The sequence below is a fragment of the Plectropomus leopardus genome, chromosome 9 (assembly GCF_008729295.1).
Source record: "Plectropomus leopardus isolate mb chromosome 9, YSFRI_Pleo_2.0, whole genome shotgun sequence".
In the NCBI taxonomy this organism is placed as follows: Eukaryota; Metazoa; Chordata; class Actinopteri; order Perciformes; family Serranidae; genus Plectropomus; species Plectropomus leopardus.
In genome coordinates, this window is record NC_056471.1 from 14,903,053 (window position 1) to 14,923,709 (window position 20,657).

Consider the following 20,657-nt stretch of genomic DNA (forward strand, 5'->3'; position numbering starts at 1 on the left):
ATGGAATTACAGTAATGCATGACTCTCTAAAATGTTACTCCCAAACAGTGTTGGTGAGCAGTGCGAAAGAGCCCAAAAGCCAAGAGTGACATCATCAATTTTGCTCACAGATCGCAAGAGCTATAAAGGTCCTGTGAGCTGTAAACACTTCTTGAGAACTGCTTATGTCAGAATATGACACTTAGTCCACTGCAATATTTACTGTTTTACATGTGTCTTTTTTTGGGCCCCTTTTAAACTTCCTAATCTGAATAAATGTGGGATTGCATGTTCTGCGTGTTTAAAGAATATTTTCTCTTGGTAGCAGTGACAGCTGATGTTAATATGGACAATGGTAAACTCAGATGTGGTTCATAACAACAGGGGATGTGAGCTCATTACTGTGACAAGAACTCATGATGCAGACATGACTAGTAATGATTTCCTTCCTGATTTTCAAAAAGGGAAGTCGAAACTTCAGTACATGGCAGCACCATTCCCAGAGTGTGTGTGGGGGATGAAATTCGTCTTATCCTCACTTCGGGACGTTGTTATACAATAGCCTACACACATGCGTGGTCTCTGTTATTTTTTCCTCTCCATCTTGACCCAAGGTGAGTCGATATTTTGTGCTGTTTTGTTTCATGCATTTGTAGAGTGCTTGTGGGTGTGAAAGTGGCGATTTGTGTGCCTGTGTGTGTGGATACAATCTTGGATTTCTCATTTATTAGTTACAACTGCAACTGTGCCATCCAGTTTGACCAGTTGCTGTCCTCCACAGTGTCATCCAGCACCCTCAAAGTCATTGGCCTCTTCGGGCACAATGTTACTTTGCCGTGTAGGTATGACACCCGAATTCATGGTGTCCTGAGTTTCTGTTGGGGACGAGGGATGGTGCCCAGGTCCAAATGCTCCAGCCCCATCCTCTCCTCAGAGGATGGGGCTGTGATTTTCAGGGAGTCTCCCAGTTACCAGCTGCTGGGCAGGGTGACAGACGGAGATGTGTCGCTGACCATCCTGAATGCTCAGTGGAGCGATGCCGGTGTGTACGGCTGCAGGATCGAGATTCCAGGGTGGTTCAATGACGAAAAGGTCAACACACATCTGGTCATAGAGGAAGGTAATACTCTTGAATATCATCCAGGTTGATGATGAATTTTATTATCCAGCCTTAAGGTATTTTGTTTTTGCCAGCTCCCACAGAACAACCGGTTACCGAGGAATGGAAACTTACCACTGATGAGAGGCAAGGTGAGAGATCACCTGTTAAAAAATGAATAATGTTAAAAATGATCAAAATTGTCTCATTTTTGCCAATCGTAATGTCTTTAAACAGCTGTTTTACAGAAAATGCTTTGTATTCAGGTATAAAGCATAATGTAGTTCATCATAATTTTAAGCATTGACATTTTTTATATAAATGGTATAAACTGATTGTTTTTAACCTGGCAGATATATTGACAGAGTCTGCAGCAAAAGATGTAGAAGTTGGTGGCCAAACATTGGGCATAGTTGGAATTGCAACAACTAAGGTATGGTACTTTTTTTTTTTTTTTTTTTTTTTATGAGGAAATATATTCACAGTACAACATTTGAGGAGTCTCAGATGACTTCAATGAAAGTTTTTTGTGCCTAAGATTTTTAAGGGAAGATATGAAATAGTGAAGGAAATTAAATAATTACTCTAAAGTGGTGTTTGCTCGCAGTTAGACTTTAAAAAAGCTTCATATGTAAACTACATGTAATTATACCTGTAGTTGAACTACCACCAAGCTACTGCAAAATGCAGGTCAACTACATTCGTATTTGCATAGTGATTCAAGTATAGTTACATTACCTTTTTGCCATTTTTTGTGTAGTTAACTACTGAAATTGCCAACATTTTTAGGTGAGCAATTAAATGGAAAACAAAAATGTTTTTTTATAACTGCTTTTCTCTTGTGATTGAACCCCTTTTGACCAACCGCACCCTCTTATTGTTTCATCCTTCACCACTGTGAAGGCACAGCCAGACAATGCTTTACACAGGGATAATTTATAAAACTAAGCTAATGTATATATCAGGTGTCCATTAGTCAGAAGTATTGATTACACTATTAATTATTGAAGTATTGATCTACTCTATCGACTCTAGGCTTTCTGAAGACATCTTGTCATTTTGCCTGATTAGTGGGGTATTTTTTTCCTTGGTTTTATGTATGACCTGAACAAGTGCACACTCTATGCAGTGAACTGCTGGCATGTGTCTTTTTTGTATTACGTTTTGTTATCATTTTATAGCTCATGTACATTGTTAATTTGATCATTTTTATGCAACATAGTTCGAACTACTTTTTATAGCTTTGCGCTAGTTCAGTGTGAAGTAACTGGTAGCTTTTAACAGAGCTTCCCCAACACTGCTCTAATGCAGTCTTTTTTATTTATTTATTTATAACCAATATTTCTGGCCTTCTTCAGAAGCATTTTGTCTAAAGAATGAGTCAAAACTGGAGTCATAATTCGACCCGTGTCATCAAAATTAAAAGTGCGCTGCTTTCCCATCGAAATTTTCATTGAAAAAGAATTCATCTTTGTGTCATGGTTTGCATGTGTGGTTTAAGGCTGGAAGTGATAAATAGAGCACAAGGATATAATACAGTCTTGAATATACAATATATTTTCAATAAACTCTATATTTATAGCACACAGTTTAAACTATGTGCTAAGTATAATTGACCCAGTCCCTCATGATAAGGCTCATTTTCATTGCAGGAAAAATTCAAAGACTTCCTGGAAGTGGGGAACATCTGCAGGATGGCAGCTATTTTCTTCCTCAGCATAATCATAATCCTTGTCTTTGTTTTCTGTAAGTGTGGAATGGATTATAGTTTATGACTCATGTGCCATTCAAATTAATTTTACACGTTTAAAGTGGGTGTCTTTGGAGTCGAAAACATCATTTAATGTCTGCATTTCCTCAAACAGGGAGAAGGTTTCTGCCAAAAAGGACACTTGAGAATCTCAATGCCTTAACTGCTGAAAACATTTATGAAGAATTATAAAGTGTCCCAGTGCCGAAGTTATGGTCAACATTATGAGGACAAATGAGTCTATGAGGAACTGCTTGCTGAATGTGTCTTCTTGTCATATGCTGGCTCTATCTGCCTCCTCAGCTTTAGAGGGAAACCTTTTGAACCCAGTAAAGCAGCTTACAGGGTCTCACTATTCTCAGATTGCTCCAAAAAAGCAAATGTGTGTCGTGTGTGACTGAGTAGATGCAAAAATATCCCAAGGATTAATTAATTTGCTTCTATTTTCTGTTTTTCATGGCAAAATTAATCTAACAGCTCTTAAAAGCGTGTGTATGTTTTATACTTGTGGACACAACGCCACCTATTGGACTTTATGCACCATTATCATAATATCAGAGAAGACTCCACCATGAATGCACTGTAGTGAACACTCAATGTGAATCAATCGTTTTGTTGTTTTATTTAATTATTCATACTCTACTAGTTGGATCTAATGTCTTTATTGTATAATTAAAACCACAGTTTGTTTTATGAAAATGCTAAATCTACTCCAATCTAAACTCTGGTCCACATTGATTACATTTTGACTACATTTATGTCCATTTCATGATAATGAAACAGATCAGTGGCTGAATTTCACAGTAAAACTGTATTACAATTCTCTCTTAGAGGTTTTTTTGTTTGTTATTTTTTATTATAAAGAGGAGTCACTCAAATACCAATCTGGTTCCTGTTTTAGTTGTGCAGTTTTTCTTTGAATTTGTGTGGCAAAGTAAGAAAAATTAAAGTATGATTGTCTTTACAGCAACTTTAAATTTCATGATTGCTGTTAAAAGGTCAATGTGACAAGTGTGCGTCTGTTTTAAATAGTTTCTGCTGCATGCAACTTTCTTCTTTATAGGCACGTAAGGGCTTTTTGTGGCCACCCTAAGATGCACACTTATAACATGGTTCATCTGGATCTCTGAAAAGCCATAAAAGGCGTTAAAGTCATTAATATAGCCCTAATTGGCATTAAAATGAAAAAATCAATCTTTCAAAAGTCTGAAAATGCTAAGACCATTTTTGGGAACCATTTTTTTCCCTGATTTTGCATTGATAAATCTCAAAATAATTGATAATTGATAACATCTTATATATATATATATAATTTACACATTAACAGCAATCATGCAAAAAAAGTTGTTTTTTATTTTAGAATAAAATTTTTGAGAAAACTCCCTATTCCTAAAAAGTTAATTTTGATTCATGTTTTTTTTTTTTTTCTACAGTTTTTGTTACTGTAACACTGGTGTTAATAATTTTTGGGATATGGCTTTAAGGAAAGGCTTTAATGAAAAACCTTAAATCTGACTGTCTTAAGCTGTAGGAACACTGTAAAAGGGTACAGTACCCTTTATGAGCAAATTAAATAAATGTAATTGCCTCTACCTCAATATTAATCTCCTTGGTGCATAGCTACACACAATACGTAAAATATTCTTCAGATATTAAAAATAAATGACATTTTACTTAACATTAATGAAAGGTGAAAACCACAAAATACACTTTTTATAGTTATGTTGTAGTTGTATGGAGTGATCAAAGAGGAAGTTTTTGTGTTGGGTTACTGAACAGCCTGCAGACCTGAGCGTTTACTCAGCAGTCTGAGAAACACACAAAGTCCAGACTTTCAACTTCCATCAGCGTCTCCGTCTAGTAGACACATTTCTGTTAAACCTGTATGTTTGTGCCCAAACAATGACAATAAAAGCTATTGTATTGCTTTATGTTATACTGTACAGGATTGTTGTTTACTCTTTGTAAATGCACGTAAAGTAAAGTAAAAGCCAATCTAAGATTCACGCTTGTTTGGCATTTCGTCCTGCTTTGTGTTTTTCAGCACTGTCTCTCTTGAATGGCTGCTGCTTACGGTCTGAAACCTGGCCTTTTCCCTTTTTATAAAGCTCCAACCTCACCTGAGCACTGTGTGGCAACACACCCATAAATGTCCCAAACTCGTAAAATCAGAATAGAATAAGAAAATACAGGCGGAGGGCAGTTGCTTAGCAGAAAAATACACCGCCGCACACTTCTAGTGGGTCATAACTGGTGATGAGATATTACTTCTGTGTGAGTCTAAACATTTCCTTTTTGCATAGTTTGACACTGCATTTTTCATGAAATGTTTATAATATTGTTCAAATACCAGTCACTCAGTACTTGAGAAGAATTTAATCGACTTGATTTTGTCAATATGTTTTACCCAATATTCTCTCTTTCCAAGGGGACTTTTCTGCTTTCTTCCAGTGCAAGTGTCTGCAGAAAGCACTGCTGTGAAAAAGGTGCCACTGCATGCAACTCTTGTGCTCAGTACCATGGCGGACATCCGGTATGCTGGGGCTGCAGAGCCCCCCTTTTACTGGGTCTGCGAGATGAAGTGATCAGGTCAGACAGGAAGGTCTGTGACCAGCAGATTGCCAAAGCGCAACCTGTCCCTGGGTGACCTTGACGCTGATTGAGGAGAACGAGCAGAAATACCAGCTGCTTCAGTGATCACATACCAGCTAACTGTGACTGCAGAGAATCTCCAAATTCTGAAGGGGAGAGAAAATAAAAGTACAATACTTTACATATTACAGTATGTTGTGGAAATAATTCAGAACACAGCTACAGTTAATTGTGCACTGGACATTTATGATGTTGGATATATTTTTAGTTTTGTAGCATTTTTCATAGTTTCTTTTATTTTAGCACCTTCTAGCCCCTTTGATAGTTGAAATAAGAGGTGGAGGAAAGGACCATTAGTGTTTGCTGGAGCCCTGTGTTTGATGGTGGCAGGTTGATCACATTCTTTATGATTTATCTCATAAACTGGGTAATCAACAGAATCTGCATTGAGATAAGACAGCTAATCATGTCTTTTCAAATGCACAGATAATTGTCATGTGTACTGAAAAAAATGTAGTGTTGATCTAATTGCACCCATCTTTTATTTCCTGTTGCACAGCATCCTGCTGCAGTAAGAACAGACGTCTGCAATCCTGAAATGACTCAGATGACTTTGTGGGTTTGCCCCCAGCTGAGACCTGCAACCTTCATGTTTGCCTTCAACAATGTTTGCAGGAGTAAAGCCAGCAGTGCTGTGTATTTATAACAAAAGAAGTACATGCTCTCAGGCATCTAATACAATATTCATGCATGAAGAATACCAGTTGAATTGTATTATTTTTTTATGACTGACTCCTTCAAATTTGTCTTCCAGGTTCCTACCTCGGAGATGCAGCGTGGGGTCACTCAGAGGGTAAAGTCACGATTTTGCAATGGTGGCTGCAGACACATTCAACTTTTTGAAAATGTTTTTTTACTATAATATTTGAAAAATGTTGTTTTTCCTTTTATCAGGCTGCCTCTGAGGGCCGAGCTCAGGAACAGGGCTCTGCAGAGTTACAACATCAGCTACAGAGAGTACGACTCTGCAGGTAGGCAGTGTAACAGGTGGTTGCATCAAAGCTGTGATATCCACGTGAATTTGAGAACATAGTACGGGAAAACCCCACTCTACCATCTACAGCATGCACCAAGGCAATCATTATAATATATAGGCAGGGGGCACATCATGGATGTATTAAGAGATCTGGATGCAGCATTCATAGTGGGGCCCTGTTCATTCTTATGAAAGTTTGTCAGTGGTGCATGAAGCCAAAAACTCTCTAATTCCATGTAATGAAGTTACCCAGATCCTCTACATTATGAGGCCCATAGAGCGAGCACTCTAGGCACTTAGCTCTGGTTTAGGCCTCTGGTAACTTGTCAAGGGATAAAATGATTTAATCTTGCAACTCTTCTAGACGTTAAAAGTATTATCGGACCGGATGACTTAAATCCTGAGAGTGAAACAAGTCATTTTGCAGGCGTTTTGATGCTTAAAAAAATGAATCCACTGATTTAAGGACATGTCTCTCACAGTAACAGACTCTTTATTGGCTTTATCTGTTCATAACAGATGTCTTGATGACATCTACAATTATTCTAGAAGCAGGTGACCGACAATAGTTCAGCATTAGAGTTTTTGCAGCTTTGGTACAATACATCTTTTTTTTAATAATTCATAGCACAACATTTATACAGATAATTTCATTCTTTGACAAACAGGTGGTAAAGTATTAACCCTCAGACCGTAACTGAAACTTGTCTTCCTAAAGCCTGTTTCAGTATAAAAGATGTAACGGTTAATTTTGTACAATGTTGGATCAAAATGTTGTGAACATGTGAACATGTGGGATTGAGTTAATGCTGGGAGAGATATACATCTGTTATAGATTTTTAAATGTGCACATTTTAAGATTGTGATTTCAATAGCTTGCTCATTTATGAATTTATTATTTACTTAATTAATTACATCAAACCACTTCTTGTGTCTGTGACATCCTGTCACAAATTTCACAGCTGTTAGTTGGTGGAAAAGAGCCCTCAAAAATCCTATAAAATCATTTTCAATTACCTGTTACCTTAAATATGCACATTATAAGGTTGTGATTTCAACAGCTCACTGATCTATGAATATATAGACGTCAAACTACTTCTCATTTGTCTGTTACCTCCTGTCACAACTTTCTGCTGTTACTTTGTGGAGAAGAGTCCGTCAGAAAATTCCTTAACGTCAATATCATTGACCTGTCGCCTTAATGCATTTTGATATACAATATAATTATGGCACTTATGTTTCCAGGCCGGAGTAACTCAGTGACTTAATGCAACTCTGCACTTATGTGGGAGTGGGTTAAGGCTGGAATAAAGAAATAAAGAAAAACTTTTGCAAAGTTATACTACAGTTTTCAACATACTGTTAAATTGAAAAATATATGGCATATTTGCACTGATTATTATGCCTAGTTATTATATTTATGATTTTGGTCTAGTTATTTTATTAAGTGATGATTGTATATCACTGCTTTCTTTGACTTAACTGTGTCCTTCAAAGTGTCTTCAAGTGCTTTGATAGGTGCCTATAAAGAAAATGTTTTATTATTATCATAGTTATAGCACATATATAAGACTATGAGCAACTTATAACTGACCCAATCCCTCAAGATAAAGGTTAATTTTCATTGAAGGAGAGCGTGAAAGCCTCCCAGCAGGGTGGCAGCTATTTTCTTCTTTCCCATAATCATAATCCTCATCTTTATTTATCCATACTCAACTCACATGCTGTTCAGATTAATTTTACATATTAAAATTGAGTGGGTCTTGCTTCTTTTGTCTGTTTAAGCAATGCAGTTCATACTGGGTGATTTTTCAGAGTATAATTCACATTCAGTTTTTTAGGTTTTAAGTAACTGGAATATGTTCTGCTGCAGCCTCCATTCACAGCAGCACATTGCTTAGCCTCCATGCCTCCAAACTGGCAGCATGTCAGCTGACATCTACTGTCGGTAATATCCTGACCTTAGATAGCTACCTCATGCATTCCCACTTCAGTAGATCCAAACAATGCCTGCAATGGTTTCACTGTAAAAAGAAACTCTTTGTTTTAACATGAAAAGGTTAATGTTAAATGTTAAAGTAAACTGAATTTGAGAAGACAAGTTTAGGTAATTTTGTAATGATTCAACAGGTCCTCTCAAATTCAGTCAACAAGAATTAAGGCAGCATGGACACTAACTTGAAGTTAAAGCAAATATATATATATATATATATATATATTGCAGGTGCTGGTAATATGGCTGCACCATAACACTCAGAATTCAACTCATTCAGAGCTCAATACTTGCATTTTTTTCCAATCAGTGACAAACTTTCTGCAGAAGGGTTCATCTTAACATGCTGAGAACATCTATGAGTGTAAATGTCAGTTTTGTCCTGAGGGAACAACTGTCTGTCAAGGCGTTTGTTGATGTTCTCAGCCTGTGAGGGAAACCTTTTGAACTCTCATCTGTTAATATATAAAAAAGTACCACATTCTCAGCTGCAGTTTACAGGGTCCCCACTATTCTCAGAGAGGGTTAATGTGTGTCATGTCATGACTCACAACATACCAAAATATCCTGCAGGTTAATTAATTCCCTTTTCTTGTTTTTTTTTTTTTTTTTTTTAAAGCAGATTTAATATTGCGGCATGAAAAGGGTGGATGGTTTATACTTGTGGATACAATGCCATCTACTGGACTATAATCATAATATTTGAGGAGAAGACTCCACTCATTAGTGTCCACAGTTTTTTGATGTATTTTTCTTTAAGAATATAGAATAACTGTTGTCATGCACATGGTGCTCCATCTCCACATTTTGATTGTCCATACTTTCAGCTTATTTTTGTTGACAATAAAAATTGAACTATTTCATATTTTCAGCCCTCTCTGATACTGCCTTATGTCTAGGAAACATACCTATTTTTGGACATTCTCCATTGTGTTGCAATACTGTAAAAAAAGAACTGGGGCCCTGAGGAAAGCAGTAGCACTGTTTATATTGTAACATATCTTTCAGGAGGCCATGATGACTTCCTTTTTCAGAGCCTTCATCGGCTGAATCAGCTCCATCCACTCTCTCCACAGAAAATTATCTTTGAGGTTATTGAATATTTTCTATGAGTATTGTATTCACTTTGATTAAAATTTAAACAGTAACCCTCTCTAACCCTTTGGCATTCAGTGTGAAACCTGATGTGTTTATTTTCAAGTTCTAACATTTCAGCGAAACAAAGTTTCTCTCTTATTTACTTGAATACATGTGAGAGTCACTGTAAGTGCAGATTTTGTTCCTGTTTTGGTTCTGTATTTTTTATGAATTAGTGTAGCTATGTAAGCAAAATTCCAGAAAACAAAGAGGGAGGGCATCTTTTCTCAGTGAGTGTGGGTCATGTGGCTTTGAAAGCGTTCGCAGGAATTTCATTACTGATGTGAGAGTTTTGTCACGTCTGTATGTTTTCTTACAGTTTCTGTTGTCTGCAACTTTCTCTGTTATTTCTGTCTGTGTGTATCGGCCCATATGCTCTAATACAGTAGAGTTGGTGCTTACCTAGAACATCCCCGTATGAGTTCAGTAACAAAAAAAGGGAGAACTATCCTATATATCATTTTGTATTTTAAGTGGAGTTTAACTCAACAGGTATACAGAAATTGCTAAGTCTGTTAAAATTCATTTTGAAAATATGTGACCTAACCTGCTTTTAAAGTAACTGATAGTTGCAATAAGAAACAAAACATCTTTGCAGCTTTCCATTTTTAAATATTGCAGTAGGTGTTTGTACCGACCACATGCTTGTGGGAGTGATCAAAGAGGAAGTTCTGTGCCGGGTTACTAAACATCCAGCAGACCCAAGTGTTGTCTCAGCAGTCTCAGCAGCACACAGAAGTGCATGGCCCTCGAGTAAACCAGACTTTCTGTTTTCATCAGTGTTAGTGTTCAGGAAGGAGTTATTTTCAGAGGTAGGGGACTTGAGTCACATGACTTGACTCGAGTAAGACTTAAGTTGTAAATTTGAGGACTTGAGACTTGCTTGACCAACACTGATAAAAAGACTCAACTCTGACTAGGTGTTCATGACTTAAGACTTGAGTTAGACCTGATACAGATGACTCAAAAAGACTTGACTTATTCTTGTTAATATTTGCATTTTTGTTGAAATTTAAAGTTTTGTTTTTGAAAAAGGATTTCTTGTGCAATGCATGCAAACCTGGCAACCCACTAGGATGCGGTAGACACGCAGAGGACAACGCACGAGGCAACTATCATAGAGGGGTTAATCAAAAAATAAAAAAAATTTAAACAAGTATTTTGTTGTCGATGACGTAGAAAGAGAACAGCGCTATCCTGCTCAAAAATCAGTTATACAACCACCAAACCCACAGAGAAAGGTTTGAGACTGTGTATTTTTAACTGACTCATTAGCTTATTGAGTCATCAGACATTTGTATGACTTGTTTTCATTATTCAACATATAAACAATACACATCCTCACAGCACAAAACAGAATCCCCACTACCAACAAAACGTGTTTGTTAGTGGGGATTCTGTTTTGTGCCATGGGGATTTGTATTATATATATGTTGAACAATGTAAATAAAACATTATTAAAAAAATTATTTTTGTATGACTTGTGACTTGCTTGACCTGAGCAACGAATTGACTTGTCTTGCTTGACACTTGAAGGTAAAGACTTAAGATTTGCACGTGTGACCAATATTAGATTTGCCATATTTAATATTTTCGACAGAAACAAATGATTTCCTAGAGTGTGCTCAGTAATGTAGCACATTTTATTTTGGAGTTGCTCATCCAAGGAAAAAGGTGAAAGTGTGAATGTATAAAACTTCCTAAATGTCCATCTGTCTGTCTGAGTACAAGAACTGCAAACAAACAGCAGGAGCAAAGACATGCATCCATAACCTTGATTCTGTGTCTGTCTAATCATCAAAATGATACTTGTGCCACTTCTAGCATAAGGAACCAAAACCACAGAAAAGGAAACAGCTCTTTTCTACATTCCTCTTCTGAAAAACAGAAGTTGTTTGTGTGAGCATATCAAGGACAGCATCATGTGATCTGGAAGGATTTCAAAGCTGAAACCACACTGTGGTTTGGTTCATTGTCATTTAGCAAGTGGACTAAATCCTTCAATTGATTCTGACAAGAGAGGAAAATGTTTTTTTCAGGAAGATGTCTTTCTCTGTGTCGCAATCTCCTTTTTTGGCTGCTCCTAGGTGAATTGATGATGAGAACAAATTACATTTTTTATTAAGTGATAATTCCTAGCTTTTATTCAATATGTCTAATTAAATATTCCTTGTTGCCAACAGGACTTCATATCGTTTCAGGTGGTGTGTCTGCAGACAACATTATAGCCACAGTGGGAGAAGATGTTACTCTGATATGCAACTATGATGCGAAGTACTACGGGAAGCTCTCTGCGTGCTGGGGACGAGGAGCCATCCCCAACAGTGGCTGTGCCAGTGAGGTGATAAAGTCTGACGGGACGTCTGTGACCAGCCGGCTGTCGGAGCGTTACCTGCTCATGGGTAATGTTGCTGGGGGAGATGTGTCACTGACCATCAGGCAGGTTGAAGAGAGCGACTCCGGGCAGTATGGCTGCCGTGTGGAAATACCGGGCTGGTTCAATGATCTCAAACACCACATCACACTGACGGTAGTGGCAGGTGAGACCTATGCGGATACATTATCATCTCTGAGGGGGAGAAAGAAAAGTATGTTAGTATTTGTGCAAAGTTTGAAGTTTAGTTACTGGGATTCCCTGGTGACTCCCTGCTTGTTGCATTAAAGTTCCCTATCTGGAACACGCACGTTCAGCAAATCATGGTTGATAAATGACTTCAATAACAAATTAGTCGTATTGACAGTCATATTTACTGTGTTTATCCACGTATTGATTAACCGACTAATTGTTAAGCTCTATTTAGTATTTAAGTTCGATTTTGTTTGGTTTTTTTTTCTAGTGCGCCCTCATGCTCTGAAGGTGGAGATGAGAGAGGTGAAGGAGAGAACCATCACTGTTCGCTGGACTCCCGTATTTGATGGCGGCAGGCCCATCACAGCCTACAGGATTGACCTAAAAAACAAACAGGGTAAGCACAAGAAAACAATCCCAATAATCTTAATACAATTTGGACATTTAGTAGCTTATTATATCTCCCGAAATATAGTTTAAAGCAGTGGTTTCTAACCTTTTTCTATCACTGAGTAAACTGGCATCATGTTTTATGGATATTTTATGTGATATTCAGTGCATTGCAAAACAGTACAGAACAAGTGATAAACTGTACAGTTAACCCAAATATTGAGAACTGCAGGAAATTTGGGTAAAACGAGCGCTTTGGATGAATATTTAGCAGATTAATTGTGAATGTTTAATTAGAAATTAGTTTTCCTGAAATTTGTAGGGTACTTTTTACTTGACTTTTTTTTTAAATTCTTTTTATTTTATTTTTTTTAATTATACAAACTTAATAGGCTTCTTTTTCAAAAATGCAGTGTTTTTTTTTCTCTATGACAGTCAGCCAATGTATTAGCTCTTTGTTTGTTTTAACTGTAGGGCAAGGCTTTTTAGTGGAGAGTGAAGGCTCTGTGAATACAGCTTGCATTCACTGTGCACTCGTCATGTGAGATTTTTTTTGAAAAAGTTCATACCCCAAATTATAATTTAAACTTTAAAAATAACCAATTTAGTTTTCTTAACAGCATTTTTTGAAAAATGTAGATATAGGCATATTGTAGCCCATATATTTTTAAAAAGTTTTTTTACATTCCTTCAAATTAAGAAGGCCTAGCAACACCCTGTGAAGCTTTGGTAACCTCTGATGGGGGTTGGGGTGCCCAGGTTGGGAACCAGTGCTATAAAGCATACAGCATGGATCTCATCTATGCATCCCTATTGTACAGCTTCCTGGGATACGGCAGTGACAACTGAAGTCTATAATCCTGAGCTGACTCAGCTGACTTTGGTGGATTTGCGTCCAGCCAAAGCCTACAATCTTCGCATGTTTGCCACCAACAGTGTGGGCATGAGCGAAGCCAGCAATGTTCTGACGGTCACAACGAAAGAAGCAGGTAGTGTCAGTCATTTTTTATTGTCATTGCAATAATAAGAATTCTGCAGGAGTGAAATAAAATACTTGGATGGATGGCACCTTTAAAATGTGTTTCCCCTGCAGCACCAGAGGGTCCTCCCCTTGACATGCAGCTGGAGGCCCTGAGTCCTCACAGTATCAAAGTCACTTGGAAGGTAAAGTTGTAGTTTAGAAATTTTATTTGGAGACACATTCAAAAACATTCTCAAAATTATTGGATATTTGGAAAAAAGTATATTACATAACATCCTTTTTAGCGAGGCTTTGGATATAGTTTAATCTAAAAGATGCATGTATATATGAAAGCGTTAAATATTTCTCTTCTCTGTGCGTTTTTTCCTGACCAGCCTCCAAAGCTCGAGCATAGAAACGGGGTTCTTCGCAGTTACAGCATTAGCTACAGAGAGTATGACCCTGCAGGCAGACAGTTCAAAAGGTGGCAGCACTTAAGTGTGACCGCCTCTTCGGAGCAAGAGAGCATCATCCTGGGCAACCTGAAGCCTTCTGCCAAATATGGTGTAATTATACAGGCCAAAACAAATGCAGGAATAGGACCTGCCTCGACCGCACCTCTCTGCTCCACTCTGGATGAGGGTAAGATGAGAGGAAGTCAAAATACAACGAGAAACAGGAATTTAAGAGTTATTGCGATGCCAGTGTAATATCAACTAATTTACGGAGATTTGATTTTATTCTGTTTCAAGTTCACAAAACTTCAACAGTGCCGACTATTAAGTCTACTTCCACTACTGCTGCTGCTTCAGGTATGTGCTGATTAAACATTTTCCAGAATCATTCATTAACATTTTGTTTATAGAAATAAATTAACTAATTATACCCAGAATTTCTTTTTCTCTGTCCCAAGTTCACACAACTTCAACTGTTGAGACTGTTACTGCTGCGACAGTTTGGGAAGAAAACACCTCAAGTATCACATCAGGTATGGCATCTCTTCGTATGGACTTTTGATTATTACTGTTTCTTACATATTTTTTCTTTTGAACATTACATCCAAATTAAGCCTTTAAATTGGCTTGATTTCTTTCAAAAATATTGGAAGAAGGAATATAACATCAGAAGGAATTACCCCAAAATAACCAAGAAATTAGGAAAAATTACAAGAAAATTACCTGAAAATTTGTAAAAAACAAAAAAAACAAACAAGAAATGAACAAATAAAGCAAGCAAACAAAAACAAAAAAAAAAGGAAATAGTATATAAAGAAATGATCATATTACTGTAAAATAATTTTAAATATCTACTTATGATAAATATAAATATAGTTCTCTGATATACTAATTTCTTTAAATTTAAGGGACATTTCTTGGGATGTTGGTCATAATGTTTAAATTAAACTGAGCTGTATAAAAACATCTGTTTTTCTTTGCCAAATGTATCTGCTGTTTTATCTCCTAGTGCCCCCGGATCCCCCAGTAATTGAGTTAAAAGAGGTCAAAGACAATACAATTTCGCTTGTGTGGATGCCTGGGTTTGAAGGTGACAGCCCCATCACTGGCTATTACCTGGAGTGTAAAGCAGTTAACGGTATGAGCTCCTTTCATTGGAGTAACACTAATTGAATTTTTTCCACTTAATTGTAATTCAGTTGCAAAATCTAAACTCACTTTGTTATGCTTTTGGCATTATTATATAAAATGTTTATTTTTTTCCCTCCACAGCCTCGTGGGATTACATAAAGACTGTTGTTGACTTTAGCCCCAACCAGACGGAGGCCACAATAATTGAGATAAATCCCTCAACATACAACATCCGCATGTTTGCCAAGAACAGCCTGGGCACCAGTAAACCCAGTAACATCCTCACTATCACCACTGAAGAAGCAGGTTTGTGTGTTTGGATTCTTACAGTTTTTTTTTTTTTTTGTTTTTTGTTCATTCTTACTGTTTCAATTCAGGGTTCCAATGTGCATGTGAATCTCAGATGCTGAGATCGCTACTGGTTATTACTTTGGCTGTGCGGCACTTCTTCTGCCACTAGACGGCAATACCTGTGACCAATCACACCTGAAGCACTTTTTGCACTTACTAAGGGTTTTTTCCTTAAGCCTAAATTCTTGCTTGTGTTTTACGTCGCTTTGGATAAAAGCGTCTGCGAAATGAAATTGTAGAATTGTAGAATTGTAGAATTGCATGAAATTCCTGAGAAAGTAATGAAATAAGAAAAATAGTTTTCCAGGCCTGGAAATGGTTTGGGAAAAGTTTTGAATATACATTCTTGTCTGTAAAAAAGAAAAATGTCCCAAAAGATTTCTGTTGTTACATTAAAAATGTTCCTCTTCTGTAACCATTTAAACATCAATAATATACGATGCACATAGACAAAATCAGCAAGTACCCATATGTGCTGGTCTGGTTTATTTGCATATGCAGCTAGAATACCTCACATATGAGTTAATCAGCGAGCGCTAGCAGTCTGCTTCTCTGCAAAAGTTTGGTAATAATGTATGGCTAGATTGCAATACAGGCCTACACATTTTAAACTATGTAAATAAAATCATTGAAATTAGGTAAAATAATAGAAAACTTATGGACAAGTTTTTAAAATTCATTGGTAAAAAATGTGGGGGAACCCTGTCAGTTGTATGTTGCGGTGATACATGAGGCAGAACAGGACTTGGGTTGTTTCATCGTTTAACTCTTTACTGTAGTGTTGATATGATGCTGTGTATAATTAGTTCACACAGGGGCCATTATTCACACTCAGCAAGGCCGCACAAACACAATCACAGTTCCTTAATGAACAGGAAACTCACCTTATGTGACCTGATATGCTCCCAGATTTGATATTTGATAAATGTACTGTTTTTGCATGTTTAGCAGTTTTCTAGAAAACACTCCTTTCAAAACTTCCTCTCTGTTACTTTCCTTTGTGGGTGTGTGACAGGTCATCACAGAGATGACCCACTTGCAACCATATCTACTGACACTCATGCTGCTGTAAGTATGAAACCAAGGACTTTAGTAGTGTTACACAGTTCGCTTCTAGTGACGGTTTAAAGAGCTCCAGTATCGTTTTGGTTGTACGGCCCACACATTTACTGCATGTTTGAGACACTCTTCATCAGTGGTGAGTTTTTGTTACTTAAATAAAAGTAACAAAAACTCAGTAGCAGCAGTAATAGCAGTAATAGCAGTAATACAACGTAACAAATTAAGTTTTGCATTTAAAAAAAAATCAGTGACAAGTATTAGAATCAAAATATACTTAAAGGTTCAGTGTGTAAGACGTACATTTAAAAACACTTAACACTGCAGTTTTATGTTACAAATAAGTGTTTTCAATGGCCCATTTCTGAATTATGTATATTATAGGCCTATTACTGGATTATAATAGTTGATGCGTTAAGCATTACTATAATGTTGTAGCTGGTGAAGGTGCGGCTAGTTTTAATTACTATATACTGCTGGGTAGCTTAATCTGTAATCATATACCATTATCTATTAGTTAATTGGTTTTATTTATTTATTTATTAGTAACCTGAGTAACTAATTTTGTGAAATGAATGTAATGAAGTACAATATTCCCTCTGAAATGTAGATAGTGGAGTACAGTATAAAGTAGCATAAAATGGAAATACTCAAGTACAAATATCTAATATGGGACCTAAATTCACGAGGTGAGCAGGAACATGACTCCAAATGATTGTTTATGTTTCCCTGTATTATTTATGAACTGGTTATTCAGAAACAACATAAGCTTGTGTGCTTGTTTCGAGGAGCCTGTTCTGATGTTCTGCCCCTTAGTGGCAAAAAACCTGTAAATGCAACTTTAATGTTCACAACATACGTTAAGATAAACTGTGTCTCCAGTGACGGTAAAGTTAAACTGCGATTAAATCCTCTCTGCCAGGCGAGCGTTGAAGAGAGTCAAAGTGGTCACCTAGCAGCCATCGTGGTGCCAGTGGTGCTGGTGGTGTTGGTTGTTGCCATGGTAACCACGTGGCAACTTAGACGTAAGTATACCTATCAGTGTAAACTTTACGAGGGCAACATGATTTCATGTTTAATTAAAACCTCTCACTTCATGTTCATACAGGAATAAAACAGAAAAAAGGCAGTCTGAACATGTGAGTGTCTGCCATATTTTTAACATTTATATAGAGATTTAAACCTCTTAAAGTAACCACGATTGCCTCTAATTGATTGAACAATAACTTTTTCTTTTCTACAGGTGGCTGACCAATGGAGCGCTACGTTACAAAGGTGCTGAGTCTCTACAAGAGCTGTAAACGCCTGAGTTACTTTACTTTTGCCAGCAGTGAGGCTAAAACTCAAATACACTGTTGATTTTTAGCAAAAATAAGATTATACTGTGTATATTTCTGTTTATGTTACTGAGGGAAGGTACCAAATCATCTGCAACATCACTTGTGTGATGAGTTGATTAAAACTAACCAAAGGGAGGAAAAAAGGCAACACTTTATTTGGAAAGTCCACCTACAGACATGGATGAAATAATGGATGGGCATAGCAGGCACCTGGTCACCTAAAAAATGTCACTCAAAGTAACACGTGACGAAAAACAACTTCAAGGAGACACAAAAAGACCACAAAGATACACAAAACAATTACAAAGAAAAGAGATTCAAAACGTACACAGAGAGACCCAAAATGACTACAAAGAAATGTAATATGACTACAGTGAGGCTCAAAATGACCACGTACAGATAAAAAACTATTATAAAGACACACAAAATAACTATGATCACAAAAAACTCAACAAAATGAAGCTAAACAACAATGAAGTCTTTTTGTTTTGCTCTTATGGAGGAGAGGTGGTGAGGTCTTAAGCGGCTCTGTGCCCAGGGGCCCATTGTCTCACCATCCGCCCATGCCTACAGATGGTTCATATTTGTAACATTTCAGCCGTTTATTTGCTGAGTTTCGATTTATTTGTAGATGTTTTGCAACATTAAAACCCCTGACAGGTGAATTGGCTAACATTGATCATTTTGTTACAATGCAGTGTTCTACTCAGAAACCTTGAGCCCTGGCATTTATGTAGATGCCACCTGATGCGATAATTTAGTACATATGCTTGTACTAATTTCGTTGAACTTGAAATATTAATTCAGCCAACACTGCATGTTGAGTGAGTAGTTCAAGTTTAACAAATTCATACAAAGACTATGTCAGTATGTTCATGAATTGTCACGTATACTTCATGGATAATCTGTGAAACATTTACATAATGAAGCAAATAATTGACTTGTTGAATCTCAACTAACAAGCTGTTAAAATGGAAAAAAAAATACTCTATTAACTATCTGTAATGTGACTATCCGAATAAAGTGTTACTTAAAATAATACTTAACGTAAACACTTTCTAAAGAAGCTTTAATTACACAGTGTTGATGAGATTTGCCTGACAGTATTTTCATGTTTCTACTTTTTGTATTGGTTCGTGTGCCAAGTTTTATTGTTTCGTCTCTTTTTAACAACACATCTGTTGTTCACACTTTTGTAGCCATAAACAAAATTAAGTTACTTATTACATGGTGCCTCACCTTTGCTATTTTTCTTTATGGTAATGATGTTACTCTTCCACTACACGTTGGCAATAGCCGTGGCTGGAGCCATCATGTTTTTGGGATGTCTGTATGTTCATCCGTCCGTTCCATTTTCGTTAAGTTCTCGATATCTCATGCACACCTCGAGAACATTTTTTTCAGTTTTGGCACAAATTTTCACCTGGACTCAACGATGAACTGATTAGATTTTAGTGGTCAAAGGTCAAGATCACTGTGAATTCACAAAGCAGGTTTTGGCCATAACTTATGAATAAATCTGCAAATTATGACAAAAATTCAAACAAAAGTCTAACAGGATAAAATGTTTAAGTGATTAAATTTTACATCTAAAAGGTCAAAGGTCAACTGTGACATAATTATGTTCTGCTGAAACACTTTTATGGCCGTTATTTAGTGTCCTAACAGAAGGGGAGACATTTGGGTACTGAATCCGGGACACTTATCTTGAGTGTCCATTTTGAAACGGCTGATTGTTTAGATCTTTTGTGTTGGAAGATGTGTGTGAAGTGACCATGTTTTACAAGTTTTAGCTGCTTTGCAGCAGCATCCATATTTGAGGTCTACTAGCTTGGCTTCATATAAGTCTGGACAGAAATGGATATAAAATGTAGTTATGTCCTGATTGGTTTGTGGAGGCATACAACTGTAATTCAATATGTTTTTGTTTTTTTTTATGAAACCATAAATGATTAAATGAGCACAACAGATTAAGTTATTGGTTACCAGCCAGCAGCTGTACCAAATGTGGCTGTTTAAGTATATGTTAGATGAAATCATCTGGTAAAAGTTTAAACAGTACAAACCAAAAGTTCAAAGGTAATGAAATGTTTTTGAATGCAGTGTTGAGTGTTAAGATAAAATTATAAAATTAAAAAAAAAGAAGAAAAAGTTTCATTAAAAAAACTCTTCCATTCTTTTTTAAAAGCTTAATATACAGAAAGCTCCTCTTACCAAAATGTTTTCAGTGCAAAAAGTTGATTCATCACAGTAAAACCAGTAGCCTATCCAGCAAGTGTACAGACATATTTTATTTTATTTTTAAATTAACATTTATTAAACCAGAAAATCACCTCTTGGTCTATATATATATATAACAAATAGCAAAACAAGTAACAGGTAACTGGCTTTATTCAAAAGAACTGTCTAACTGGTAAACAACAAATAATAATCCACGTATTTGGCAAAACACATTTTTTTCAAAAGACATTTCATCTCCACAACTGTAACCACTGACCACTAGTATCCATTCACAGCCACAAGAGGGAGTCAGAGTCCCACCAGTGAGTTGATTTGACACTCCAGCGCTCACTCACATCTCCTCTCATCATCAGCACAGTCGTCCTCAGGGACAGGCACCACAGCCAGCTGGATTTCCATCCATCTGTCCTGTAAATCTCTTAATTGTCCTAATTAAGCAGATGAGGAAGAGGAGGAGATCTGATAGCTCTGCAGAGCTTTGAGGCAGCTGCCTGCATGGGAGACTCTTACTAATGGGGGATCACAGGGGGGGATACCCGAGCTCGAGTCTCAGCAGGGACCACATGGCACAATA

The 20,657-nt window shown here is 36.9% G+C and overlaps 2 protein-coding genes across 2 annotated transcripts; both read left to right on the top strand.

Moving 5' to 3' along the window:
* The first annotated feature begins 460 nt into the window (after window positions 1-460).
* LOC121948134 (T-cell immunoglobulin and mucin domain-containing protein 4-like) lies at window positions 461-3,798 on the top strand. Its single transcript, XM_042493414.1, has 6 exons — window positions 461-593; window positions 761-1,099; window positions 1,174-1,230; window positions 1,432-1,511; window positions 2,731-2,824; window positions 2,944-3,798. The coding sequence occupies exons 1-6, from the start codon at window positions 551-553 to the stop codon at window positions 3,018-3,020; spliced, it is 690 nt and encodes a 229-aa protein (XP_042349348.1). The 5' UTR covers window positions 461-550; the 3' UTR covers window positions 3,021-3,798.
* A 7,768-nt stretch (window positions 3,799-11,566) lies between these two features.
* LOC121947690 (Down syndrome cell adhesion molecule-like protein 1 homolog) lies at window positions 11,567-19,075 on the top strand. The gene is made up of 14 exons (XM_042492777.1): window positions 11,567-11,673; window positions 11,770-12,126; window positions 12,424-12,552; window positions 13,367-13,534; window positions 13,639-13,709; window positions 13,902-14,148; window positions 14,259-14,318; window positions 14,420-14,494; window positions 14,971-15,099; window positions 15,234-15,398; window positions 16,459-16,511; window positions 17,425-17,527; window positions 17,611-17,641; window positions 17,746-19,075. The coding sequence occupies exons 1-14, from the start codon at window positions 11,613-11,615 to the stop codon at window positions 17,801-17,803; spliced, it is 1,707 nt and encodes a 568-aa protein (XP_042348711.1). The 5' UTR covers window positions 11,567-11,612; the 3' UTR covers window positions 17,804-19,075.
* Window positions 19,076-20,657: the final 1,582 nt, after the last annotated feature.